Genomic DNA, 13,996 nt, shown 5'->3' on the forward strand with positions numbered 1-13,996 from the left:
TATTGCAAAGTTACAATGTCTCTTACCATATTGAAAGACACATTTGTACATGTGTGCACCCACTCGTCTTGCCCCTTACATCTGACTCTCCTACTGTATGCAATTTAGAATTGATTCAGAAACTGCGTTGCTTAGTTACGAGGCTTTATTGCACTTCTAAAATTGGGGGGTGGGAAGGGAACTATCTCTCCCTGGCATGTTTCATGCAGCCACATGCTCTGTAGAAGCTTGTATGCTTCTCTTTCTTTCTCTTTCTGTTTAGTGCTGCAGTCAGTGTAGTTCTTAACAAGGCATGCAATGCATCCAGAGAACTCTGACACAGGATTCCCAATACTCAAACGGCGCTCTGTTTTGAAGCTTGTTTTTTCCAGTCTTCATTAAAATAAAATGAGTTGAAAATTGCTCTTTGATCTTTCTTCAGTTAGCATCTATAATGTAATTTTCTTCATAAAGAAGTCATGAGTCTTCGGTTCCATTATATTAGTATTTAAATTACAATTAGAGCAGTGGCTTTATGGATTTCCACAGTTCCTCATTAGGAAATACCCAATGTGTGTAAACTTCATCACCTGGGACTTTGATCTCCAGGTATCTGTATCCATAGAACATATAAATCTTTTTATAGCATCTCGCGCACACTTTAACCTGGTAAAAGATGGATGATAGTGGATGTAACGCATACCGAAGCATACCATACGTCTCTCTCAGCGCCTCAGCCTTCCTTTACCTGCTCCTGACTGCTGCCTCAGCTCCTTCCTGAGAAAGAACGCACTCACGAGAGAGAGAGAGAGAGAGAGAGAGAGAGAGAGAGAGAGAGGACTAACGAGGGAGAGAGAGGGGGTGTGTGAGAGGAAAAAGATGCTGAATCCTGGTTGGCTGGAGAGTGGAGGCTGACTCAGTGTATCTGGAAAAACAGCATGTGACAGATGCAATTCTCATCCCAGCCCTCGCCATCAGACCAGGGGCTTGTTTGCCATTGGCCCCGTTCATTGGACCGGCAACGCACGGTGCGCTATAACACCATGCTTTCCTTTGCCAGACCCAGCGGAGCTCTCTCACTAGCGCGTATCACTTGCGCATCGAGCAGGAGACTCAACCCAGACACACTTCAGCCCAGCGCAGAGAGCCGAGACTGAGGAAGAGGAAAGAACGAGTGAGCAGCTCTGCCTTACTCTCATTGCCGCTGTAGGGAAGAGGAGAAAGCGGGATAACGCATTTGCTGGAGGCTACTATAAGAAGCAGAGGCACATCCGATAAAGCCCCCAAAGTGACTGTAACAGACCGAGCTGAAATGACTGATGTTTAAGGATCTGAGAGGATGAGGAAACGCACTCGCTCCGTTCCTGACTGAGGGAAAGTGAGCTTGTGCCTTTCATCTGAAACAGAGGAACAAACGTAAAGACTTGTTGGGTGGACTTGTTTCTCTCTCTTTTTGGCTGGACTCTGTGTATGGAAGCTTCGGGTCCCCCATGGCGTGTTACTACATTGTCATCAGCTCCACACACCTCAGCAATGGACACTTTCGAAACATCAAGGGAGTTTTCAGAGGTCCCCTCAGCAAGAATGGCAACAAAAACTTGGTAACTACTACATCTCTCTTACAAATGTGTGATTGATCATGTGCTTAGGAATTTTTTACATCTGTTTTGAAGCCAGTAATCTTGCCTCTGGAAACTTTTCTGTATTGTGGTAACACTTTACATGTTATACATTTGGCTATGATATATGGGTGTAGTCATAATACTGTGATTACTATAGTACAAATCTGTACACTATAAAAAGTTGAAGCCTGCAAGTGTTACCTTAACGAGCTATTTCTACATAATTTAACCCATAAAAATGTGCGTTGTTGGTATGTATGAATGAATGAATTTAGGTTGATCCAGTGATTGTTAAGTGATGCTTGAATAAAACCAGTTAATTTAGATGTTCAAATCAAATTGTAATTCTAATGATAGATTATAGTAATCACACTATAACAGGAACGTAAAATGAAGTTGCTCAAGGAATGATCCTTCTGGAAAAGTGTTGCGAAAAGTGTCATTCATTTTTAGTACTTCCTGTTTACGAGGAAAGTTGCAGATGGAGAACGGGAATCACTGCTCTAGCCTGTGACCAAAACTAAATTCCCAACAGATGGATAGGGATCAAATTAATCTCTACTCACAGTTATGGCCTGGGATTTAGTTTAACCGTACTTTTTTTCTGGCCTTGCCCTCAAGATAATCCTCCTGTTTGTGCTTCCACAAAACTGCCTCTATTTCCTCACTAACTCTCTGCTATAAACCCGCCATATCTAGGGCAGCACAAAGGGGAATTTTAAAACAAAATCAGTGTTAGTAAAATATTATTTTTCATAATTACTCTAAGAGCAGTCTGAAGATTGTTTTTCAATTCGTTGGCGAGTTAAGCGGGATTATAAATACAAAGTAATACGATGCATGATGCAGTCGTACAGTGTAATTTAATTAAAGCGCTCGGCTCCTGAAAGGGAAGCATCTTTCAAAGCTTTTAAATGTGGAAGTGAAATTTCATACTCTCTTTCACTGCTTCCTTCTCAAGCCTTCCCGTGTCATCTCTGTCAGTTGAAGGGAACAGAGATTTCTTGACAGCAGCCTCCTCCTTTCAAAAGAATCAAAAATGATTGGAGATGAAATATTGAAGCTCTTGGCTCGGGATCAAGCGTCAATCCTGCTCATCTGCCTCCCGCCTCCAGCTGAAAGGCTAATGCTGAGGGAACGTTTGGGTGGCGTAACTGTGAATGGAGCAACAGATTGTTTCTCAAGCATGGACGGAAAGTAGAATGAGGTTTTTTGGTGGCCGTTGTCGGCACCATCTCAATGCCATTATCAGATTTGACACACCTCCCACTCTGTTGCGGGGAGAACCGGGTGTCAGTGAATGTAAAATTACGGCGGAGCATTGTGTGCATTACTGCCACCGCTCTGTAACACAGTAAATTTCGTTCATTACTCCCTCTGCTGCATTGAGCAGCTGTAAATCTCATATACTTGTGCACACACACTCTCAGATGTATGGGTATGAAAGGCAGTCTAAGAAAGCTGTGCTTATCCCAGCGCTGGTGCAGTGCCATCTGGCTCTCTTTCCTGGTGCAGTGATATTTTAGTCCAGAAGAAAAGCTTTGTGCTGTAGAACATTTGTTCAGCGTGGCTCAGACGCAGAGGAAAGGAGAGGAGGAAGGATAATAACGATATAACTGCGTGAGTGTTCCCATAGTCACACGTATGGTACTGTGGACTTTTGGGCTATGAAATCCATCTCTGTAATTAGAAGTTTTGCTCTCCCGGCTTTCTCTGCGCATCACAAGGCTTGGTTCAAACAAAAGAGTTATAACCTGTTGATAATTTTGAGAGAAAAAAAGACAACAAAACAAGTTGTGCGTATCTCAATTTTTGACTCTAGACAGCTGTGGAAAAGAGATTAGAACATCGCTTTGCAATGTAAAACTATTACAAAATGTAATCATTATTGTTACATATTATGTTTATTTTGTCACCAAGTAGATTAATATAACAAATTGGAAGAGAAGCAAAGTACTTCATATTGTAAATGGCATACTGTCTATAATCTTTTTGAATTACTTTATTTTATTTGACTTTGTTTTGCTTTGCTTTTCATTTGGTTTAGTCCAGATGTGATAAGACAGTAAAAACATCATCCTGCTACTAAACTGAATGAGTACCTGTTTGGAGCTTTGCCATGTCAGTGGACTCTTATAAAGTCAGACACTGAGTGAGCACAAGCGCTTGAGGGGAATTTTGCCCCTTGCTTTAGCGTCCATGAATATGCATATCAACGGTGTTATTTCAACGCTCGTATTGATTTCCTCACAGTCGCTGCTAAGTCAGCCCATCTCCCCGCTGAGTTGTGATGTGAGCATCCATTTCCACTCAGTGATGCCCCTTTTAGACACTACTGTGCTCTGGGAAAGGATTCTTATGCTGAATTTCTATATGGTCACAGTGCCTGCATTGGCAGATGCATGGCAGAGTGAACAGGTGTTATAATCAGCTCTTGTGCTGATTGCACAGGGGATCGGGGCGATTGTGTAGATTGGATGTTGCTAACGTGATATGCATAGAATTAAATTGCCATTGTCGCTCTGACGTTCCTTTTTGTCTCTTGTATAACGCTCTGTGTAGTGTACCGTGATCCCGTGGCTTGCTATCTTCATGCCACCTTCCAAAGCACAAAAGTCTGTGAAGCCCTAATCACCACCGCCTGTGTCCAAGAGCTGAGGCAGCAGCAGCAGACTAGCTTAATCGCAGAAAGAGCGAGAGAAAGAGACTAAAACAGAGGGAGGAGAGGGAATGAAAAAGGGCAAAATGTTATTATGTTCCTCTTACCCTTTGTCTTTCCCTGCTGGGAAAGCTGGCGCGACAATTTGCATTGTGGGAGCACAATGCGCGTATGTGTGTGCGGACGCACTCTGAGTTCGTTCCTAATTGAGAATTACAGCAGAAATCCAGCTCTAGCCGTGACCAGGCCCCGTGCACCGGCTCTGCTGCGGGGTAATTAATGTAGTGGCGCGGGCGATTAGCCTCTGCAACCTTTTGCCGCGTTTTACCGCCCGGCACCATCCAGGTGTGAGGGAGAAACGAGCGTTTAGATATCGCCCCATGCAGCATGCATTATTTACAGACGGGGAGAACCCAAAGCTTGTCATCACTGCCGAATGCAGACAGATGTAGTTAACTTTACGCACGCCTGAGACAAATGTGTGGCGCGCTCTCACTCGGCTGATTAAAATTCACTCCATTCATGGCCTTCTGTTACTCATAAACGCCAGGTTCATTTAAATACCCTGAACGTGGCGTTTTGCCTTCTAGTGCTGCATCAATTTCATTTCACAGTGCTGTTAACTTTATAACAATGGAATCATTCTCTCTGAACCCTGCAGACACAGTGTTTGTTTCTTTGTGTGAGTGTGTGTGTTTTGGAGGTATTCACTGTGACAAATCAAATCTTTTGCCCCGGTTGTGTTGTTCTCCTCCTCTCTGCACAAAAGAGGCACGGTGCAGATTCCAGGGGCCCTTATAAAAGTGCTAATCCCATGTTTTCTACTGACGGTGAGCCCATTTTCACACTGATTCACAGAAAATACCCCATTGAATAAACTGTGTACTTAGAAGGCACAAAGGCGCAGCAGGGTTTCACTGTAGGCTTGCTGCTGAGGTATAATAGCACAATTACACAGTAGCATGGCAGCTTTACCCTTTCTCCTTCCTGTATTCGGCTCACCTGATGTTCGGAGATGAAACGTTCGTGGCGAGATTCAATGCCGTCAACCCATTGTTGTCATCTTACCCTCATAAATATTTAAGTCGCTGGCCACAAGGATCTATAATTTACTCGCTGTTTCAATGCAGAATAAGCGTCTAACTCGGTGAGACCGATCTCCTGCTCCGAAAAGCTCGTCTCTATATAATCGCTTGAACTTTGCCAGGCATTTTTTTCTACGCGTCGGAAGGGTTTTGCACTCGTAAGCAGTGGAGTAAAAATACCCTGCCTGAGCTCTGGCCTTGTATACAACTGAAGGGCGGCATATAGTGAGGCTTCCTTACAGCGTTCCTGCCTCCTTGGGGACGTTTTCTGCCATATCATTGCCTGTGACACATCCACTCTGACCCTGAAAACATACGGCTCACCCAGAAATGAGAAGTTTGATATTATTTACTCGTATATTGATCAAAACCTGCGGGCTGTTGTTTTTTTTCCAGTGGAATGGACAAGAAGAATTTTTGAGAAATATTTACACAGTTGTTTTCCATTCAAAGACATTTCATAGTGACCACAAGCTAGAAAGTAGAAGAAAAAAATAGACTTTACTTTGTAACTTTTTTTTGTATGCATTTGGCAGACACTTTTACACATTTACTTACGTTATACATTAGGGATGCACAATTAATCGAATTTCTAATTGTGATTACAATTACATTTGCCACAATTATGTAATCGTTCAAAGGAGCAATACTAAAAAACTCACTTACATTACTCTGTGCTTAAGATGTTTATTCTTTCTTTCTACATATTAATGTTTTTTTTCTTTTTTTTTTCTTTTTAGTTTTAGTATAACATTATAATACCATGCATATTTTTCACTTTTCTCTTTAATTTAAAAAAGAAGTCAAACCAATGTATAGTTTACATTTGAGGCGTAATGCTATAGAAAAGCAATACAAAGTTTTCAGGAAGAATGTTTATATATATATATATATATATATATATATATATATATATATATATATATATATATATATATATATATATATATATATATATATATATATATATATATATATATATATATATATATATATATATATATATATATATATGGTTCACTGGAATTAAAAAAAAAAACAATTAATAAACTTATATTCAGCAAGGATACATTACATTGATCACAACTGACAGTAAAGACATTCATATAATGTTACAAAAGTGTAATAATGATTTCTGTTTCAAATAAATGACGTTCTTTTAAATGTTCTATTCATCAAAGAATCTTGAAAAATGTATCATGGTTTCCACAATAGTATATTAAGCAGCACAACGGTTTTCAACATTGATAATAATAAGAGATGTTTCTTGAGCAGCAAATCAGCCCATTAGAATAATTTCTGAAGGATCATGTGACATATGATATGATAATAGCTGCTGAAAATGCATGGTTCCCATCACAGGAATAAATAACATTTTAAATAGAAAACAGCTATTTTTAATTGTAATAACATTTCACAATATTACTGTTTTTACTGTATTTTTGATATTTTTTATTGAACTAAATGCATCCTTGGTGAGCATAAGAGACTTATAAGAGACAAAAACAAAACAAAGAATTGCACCAAACCCAAACTTTAGAAGGGTAGTGTACATTTTATCCTTGTTGAACCCAAGAGTCTTATAAACCAAACACAGTGCACCAAAATGTGTGTTTTTATTCACCAATTTTTTCATCATTGTGGCATTTCTGGTTCCATGGCATGATAATTGACCTATCGGTAGGCCCCTCCCCTCGAACGCAGATGAGCCAATAGCAGTTGAGTATCAGTTGCGCTGGGACCGGAACTCGGACATCTTTAGGTGTCAGCGCCATAGAGAAACATTGGAAAATCCGAAGCTCTCATCGGTTTGATGGTGTTTATGCTACAAAAATGCTAAAACGTCGTGCCTGAGGTACTGTAACACTGATTCCAGGTATCCTGAGAGGATTTTCTGTTTGTCATACTCTTGTTAAGTTACGATTAAAGTCCCTGCTAACATACAAACCGCAATAACTAACTGTTCTCACGTCATGTAACACTGTAGGTCAAAAACACGAAGGTCTACATTTCAGTGCCTCTCCATATTAAACTGGTTATAATGTACATTAATTTAAGGTCTACATTATCTGTCCTACTAAGAAGGACTCCTATTTTGATGGGTATTATAGTCTACGGGTAACGTTGTGAAAGGAAGAGCTCGCACACAGTTTATCTGAGTTGTTTTGCAGATACAAAGTTTACCAGTTATTAACTGCACCCCCGAAAAGTCATAAGCTCTGTGTATATGTTTGTTTACTGTTAGTTGTATGAGTGTTTTTGTGTAATTTGCTGGGTATGTTAATGGTAATGCAACGGAGAGAGATAGTTTGTGAATGAGACGTCAATGCAGTAGCGCACTTCTTATGCTTTGTTTGTTCAGCTCTTACGATGATTTTTTTGGAGTGAAAAAGGACATAATAAACTTGATAAACCATCTGTAAAGTTTGGCCATCATTCGGACGGGATATACGCTACATTCTGTGTCCAAAAACATCTTGGGATAAGGTTTGCACACTGACAGCTGTCATTGTAAGATATAGCAACTCCGCTTGTTTGTCCGAGTTAGCAACAGTAACTAAGGGGGGCGGGGCTTACCGATAGGTCAGTTGGTGATGAGGTCATATAAAGTCAGAAGACTTTGAATATAGGCTTTGAATAAAATTTTTTTTGAAATTCTCCTTTTGTGTAACAGCATGCAAGTTGACATGAGGGTGAGTAGAAAATGAACGAACTTTTTTTGTGTCAACTATCCCTTTATCATTCTTTATGCTTTTGTTTTCATGCTAAATTATACAAATAAAGAGTGAAATATGCAGTGCAAATAAATGCAGTAGGTATGGGAAGGTACAGGTGCAGCACTGGAAAGAGAGCCCTGTGGTTGTGCCAGTAATTGAACGAGTCCCCATCGTTGCTCATAGCCACTCACCGCAATATGAGTGCCGAGAGCCTTTTAATGTTCCCCATTCCTTTGAGTGATATTATAATGCAGAACATTCCAGCTGCCGCGTCTCACTTGATCTGATGCTTGATAGAAATGAAGAGTTTATTTTCCTCCTTTTCAAAAAAATGTGCTGCAGACCTAGCAAGCGTGTAAACACTGAGTAACACAGCGGCAGACCCTGATCTCATTGAGCTTCACCACTGCCTACCTTCCACTTTTCCGGAGACGACCGCCATTGGTCCGGGTTTGAGATTGAGCACAGATGGGGATGCAGGGAAAGAGGTGCAGAGAGGGACTTTGAGGAGTCCAGGTGACCTCAGTATTTCTGATGAGCTTTGAGATAAGTGTGTAGGTGTTCACTGCACCTCCTACCTCTATCTCTCCTTTTATCTGTCTAGTATTCAGATACTTCAGCAAGCAATGATATTATTAGAGCGCTGAATGCTAGGCCCTTTGTCTTTGACTCAAGACAATTAACTTCTGCTCTGCTCTCATCCTGCTCTTTCATTCTCTCTCTCTCTCTCTCTCTCTCTCTCTCTCTCTCTCTCTCTCTCACTTCCTCTCACTCTGCCTTGTAACACTCTTTTTGACTTTCTTTCTAAATCCAACCTGATCTCATTACTATTCATTAATATTCGTGTGCTTCTGGCACACATACTGTACGTTTTCGTGCATTTGGAGAGACACCAGAACGTATGTTATTCATTTATGGACAACATCTGTTATTCATGAAATGTATAGCTTGATTTTATTGTTTTTATAATAAATTAGATATTTACAAGTAATTTTAAAATACAAAAAAACTAAAATCCTATTTAACACACTTATACATGATACTTATTTTCATACTTACCTAATTTTACATTATATGTAATTCAGTGTGATTTCTGATCTGTGTGAGGTCTGAACAACTGTGCACACAAATCAGTGGATGTTAGACTGTAACATGCACATATGCTGTTTCACTTGTATTACATACTTGTTGAGCTTTGATGATAAGTAAGTTCAGAAATACAAAGCGCAAATGACTTTAAAGGTGCAGTGTTATGAGGATCTATGAACATAAATGCAATATAATATACATAACTGTGTTTTCAGTGGTGTATAAAGACCTTGCATAATGAACCGTTATGTTTTTATTACCATAGAATGAGCCATTTCTATCCACATACACCGTGGGTCCCCTTAAAGTGAAATCGCCATTTTGTGCCGTCATGTTTATAGCCCTAAACTGACAAACATCTCTACAGCGAGCTAGCTACTCTCTGCTATCTCAGATGACCAAATCTTTGTCCTGTGTCGGCCACTGTAGCTTCTCTACATGCTTCGAAAGGGAGGTGGTGAGCAGTGGCCGGTTGCAATTCGCAACCTCACCACTAGATGCTGCTAAAATTTACACAGTGCACCTTTAAGTTCCATCAGAATTCATTTGATTAAAAAAAAGGCCATTTTAAAGGTCATTATCATACAGAGTTTCTTGCACTAATAATAGTTTGTCTGTGGGACTGTCTTAAACGGATAGTTCACCAAAAATTGAAAATTGTGTCATCATTTACTCACCCTCAAGTTGTTCCAAACCTGTATACATTTCTTTCTTCTGCTGAACATAAAAGGAGATATTTTGAAAAAAAAAATTATAATAATAATCTTCCCATACTCCCCTTTTGTTCCCATACTATGGAAGTTAATGTTGCCCCACAACAGTTTAGTTACAAACAATCTTCAAATGTTCTTCTTTTGTGTTCTTTTGGAACAACTTGGGGTGAGTATGACAGAATTTAAAATGTTGGGTGAACTATCCCTTTAATACCAAAAATGCTGATTTGGTAATCAAGAAAATGTTTTTTTATTCTCAATAATGTTGAAAACATTTGTGTTTTGTGACTTTAATATTGTGTGGAAACCGGGATATTTTTATGTATTTATTTTTTTAATAATTTTATAGAACAGCATTTATTTGAAACCATTTTTTAAATCAGTTTAATGCATCATTGCTGAATCAAATTATTAATTTCTTTAAAACAAACTTGGTTACCATATTTCGATAGTCCACTTTAGACATTCTACTATAAGTAACTTTGCAACTATGTCAACTAACAAAACTGACGACAAAACTTTTAGGTTGGGAATAATAGAATAAGTTGACATGTACTTACTTATAGTCAGTAGAATGTCTATTGGGGGACCATCACAATAAAGTGCAGACATTAATACTCTAATGACTGCTACTTGAAATGTAGTTGCAAGGTTAACTATAGCTAGGAGAATATCTAAATTGAGCTATCGAAATAATCTTTGAATGGCAGTAAATGTGAAAACATTTTGCATCAAAGGGATAGTTCACCCAAAAATGAAAATTCTGTCATCAATTACTCACCCTCAAGTTGTTCCAAACCTGTATTTCCTTGAGTTTCTTTGTTCTGCTGAACACAAAAGAAGATATTTTGAAGAATGTTTGTAACCAAGCAGATAGAGCAACCATTGACTACCATTGTAGGGAAAAAATACTATGGTAGTCAATGGTTGCTGTATATATTGGTTCAAAATATCTTATTTTGTGGTTTTCATACAGGTTTGGAACAACTTGAGGGTGAGTAAATGATGACAGAATTTTCATTTTTGGATGAACTATCCCTTTAATGGAAGGAACCACAATATAAGCACATACCAAAGTGTCTACAGCAGATAATGCTGCAGATGATCCAAACGATCTCAATGATTCAGTGCCATAAACTGCACAAACTATGGCAAATCCAGTGACTAGTTGTTATCCAGTACGGGCCATCTGAGATGAACACAAAATCCGGTCCATGCTGCTGAATCATAAATGTCCCAGAGATGCCAGAGTGATGGTAGTTACATTTTACCATAAAATGTAGCAGTGGCACATTTATAGCACATTTCATTGTCAGCAAGTGGCATGGTGTGCTTTTGTTGTATATTTAAGTGAGTAAAACTTTTACCTTAAACTTGGGTTGCATTTTTTTTTATATGGTGCCGTTTCTGATAAAGTGTAGCATGCATCATTAAAAGCAAAAGGGTGCTATATTAGGAGTCTAACTAAATTAGCATTTTAATAAAAAAAAATAATACTGAAACTGAATACAGAATGAGATTTGAATAAACTAAAAGTATAACCCTGCTCTTCGTGCCTGGAAAGTGTGCCGGTGTTTCTAAGAGTGGCTTTCCTGTCTTACAATGTTCTATTTTCTTCTACTCCAGAGAGAGAGAGAGCGAGCGGTTTAAAGTCTCCATTTGTGGTTGTTAATTATTCAAGTGTCGTCACCTTCGTCTCTGGGCAAAATGGAGTCAGACTGGGGCGGCAGCGCCTGTGCTGTCTACTGCCAGCCGCCTCTTAATCTGCAATCATTTAGATCCGGGAGGCGGAGTCAGGGTCAGACACAAGCGCTTGAGCTAGAGCTTGATAGCAGACTGATTTATGTTTAAGTGTACGAAATAACTGTAGAAAATAGATCCATCAGAACTACCTAATCACCATTTACATTCATTATGCTGATTATATTTTTCTGGCTACAATTTCAAAACACTTTCCTTTTTGATTCATTTATTTAGCTGAAGAATATTGAACTGCTGCTTGTGTTTGTTTGTTGTTGCTGTGTGTGTGTGTGTGTGTGTGTGTGTGTGTGTGTGTGTGTGTGTGTGTGTGTGTGTGTGTGTGTGTGTGTGTGTGTGTGTGTGTGTGTGTGTGTGTGTGTGTGTGTGTGTGTGTGTGTGTGTGTGTGTGTGTGTGTGTGTGTGTGTGTGTGTGTGTGTGTGTGTGTGTGTGTGTGTGTGTGTGTGTGTGTGTTGTGTGTGTGTGTGTGTGTGTGTGGGCTGATGACAATGGCCGAAATCCTTGTCTTTGTGGGGACAATATTTGGTACCTGTGAGGAAAACAGCTTATAAACCAGCTTAATTATGTTTTTTTGAAAATGCAGAAAATGTTCTGTGATTGTTAGGTTTAGGGGATGGAATATACAATTTGTCCCATAAAACATGAAAATGCAATGTGTGTGTGTTCATGTTTTTCTATCCTGATGGGGACTTCAGCTTGGATGCACACTGAGGTCCATGTGGAAACAAACTTTTAAATCATACAGAATTAGGTTTTTTTTTTTTTTTTTTATGTAAATATGCAGAAAGTTTTGTGTGATGGATAGGTTTAGGGTTACTGTATAAGGGGATATAAAATACAGTTTGTACGGTATAAAAACCATTACTTCTATGGAGATTCCCCACAAAGATAGTAAACCAGATGTGTGTGTGTGTGTGTGTGCGCGCGTGTGTGCGCGCGTGTGTTTGTGTGTGTGTGTGTGTGTGTGTGTGTATGTATGTGTGTGTATTTGTCTTGTTTTCTCATTTCTCCTGTGTGCATTTGTGCACGTCAATGTGTTTGTGTTCCAAACACATTTAAAACCTCTCACCAGGAGGTCTACTGTGTGTTCAAAGATCATGAAAAAAAAAAGAAGAAAAAAAAACTCGCTCTGCCTAACATTTCAGCCCTGGTCCTGATTTGGACAGTGTTATTTTGAATAGAACACCAAAATCGAAGAAGTATCAAAATCACTGGTGAAATGCCTAGAATACTATATATTTATTTTTCATCAGCCATTACTTCAGTATTCAGTGTCACATGATCCTTCATTCTGATGCTGTTTTGATCCTCAAGGAACATTTATTTTCTCAATGTTGAAATTAATATTTAAATCGTGGTTTCAGAAAGTTCAAAAGAACAGCATTTATTTGAAATAGAAATCTAAAATAAAAAAATTGAATTTCTTTACTGTCAATTTTGATCAGTTTAATGCTTCCTTACTGAATAAAAGTAAAATTATAGGTCCCATGGCGTGGATTTTTTTTAAATTATTTTATAATGTTTCCTGAGGTGTACTTATATTGTTAATATGATTTTTACATCATAAAATTTAAATTTTTTATTTTGATATTAGCCTCTGGCTTGAATGCTCTGTTTCAAGGGGCGTGTCTGCTGTGAGACTTCAGTGAAAATGCCCACTGTTGTGATTGGCTGACATCTTTGCATTTGAAATGAGTATTAGATCTTGTGGCGGAGGGGGCGTGGTTTAGCGAGGTCTGCACACACTGCCAGTGCCAGAGAGAGAGACGGACTGGGCACTTGTAGACCAGAAAGACTGAGAGCTGGAGAAAGATTGCTGAGAAAAATGATATTGTACTGAGGTGTTGAGAGCGCAGTGAGCAGAAGTTTATTTTTTTTGTATCTGAGAGTTCTGAATAAACACGAGTCCCAGTCACGCCGACCCTGTCTTCTTCCTCCTTATACGAACTTTGTAACACGTGGAACCCCTCTCGAATACTTATACTACGTTTTTTTACCATTACATATCGAGATCAACGAATCATGAAGGTGTTGATTATAGCATTATTTTTGTATCTTTTCCCATCACAAAGGCTGCAGTGATGAGCATTGAGTACACAGACAGTCTGTTGATCGCGTGAATGCAGTGATCTCGTCATTGCAGTGCTATTTCTCTCACAAAATACTTTGACCACAACTAACAGCAAACACGACATCGACATGAATAGAGTAAGAGCTTTGTTGTGCAGCTTAACAGCGTCATTCATTATAACGGCAGTTTGGGTAAGTGTGCAGATACACTTGTGACATGTGATTGACAGCTTCAGCCATTATAAAGAGAGTGTCCTTTGATCGCTAATCTAGCATCTTATCACAATTAAAATCACAGATTTG

The 13,996-nt window shown here is 39.1% G+C and overlaps 1 protein-coding gene across 1 annotated transcript in view; it reads left to right on the plus strand.

Annotated features, from left to right (window-relative positions):
* Positions 1–1,469: 1,469 nt before the first annotated feature.
* znf804a (zinc finger protein 804A) overlaps positions 1,470–13,996 on the plus strand; it is a gene marked incomplete at both ends in the record, with an annotated part of 64,398 nt that continues 51,871 nt past the window's right edge. Inside the window, one exon of the mRNA XM_079821114.1 lies at positions 1,470–1,580. Within this exon, the coding sequence (XP_079677240.1) occupies positions 1,470–1,580 (111 nt within the window). The remainder of the gene's footprint in view (positions 1,581–13,996) is intronic.

The sequence above is a fragment of the Gobio gobio genome (assembly GCF_949357685.1).
Source record: "Gobio gobio genome assembly, chromosome: 7".
In the NCBI taxonomy this organism is placed as follows: Eukaryota; Metazoa; Chordata; class Actinopteri; order Cypriniformes; family Gobionidae; genus Gobio; species Gobio gobio.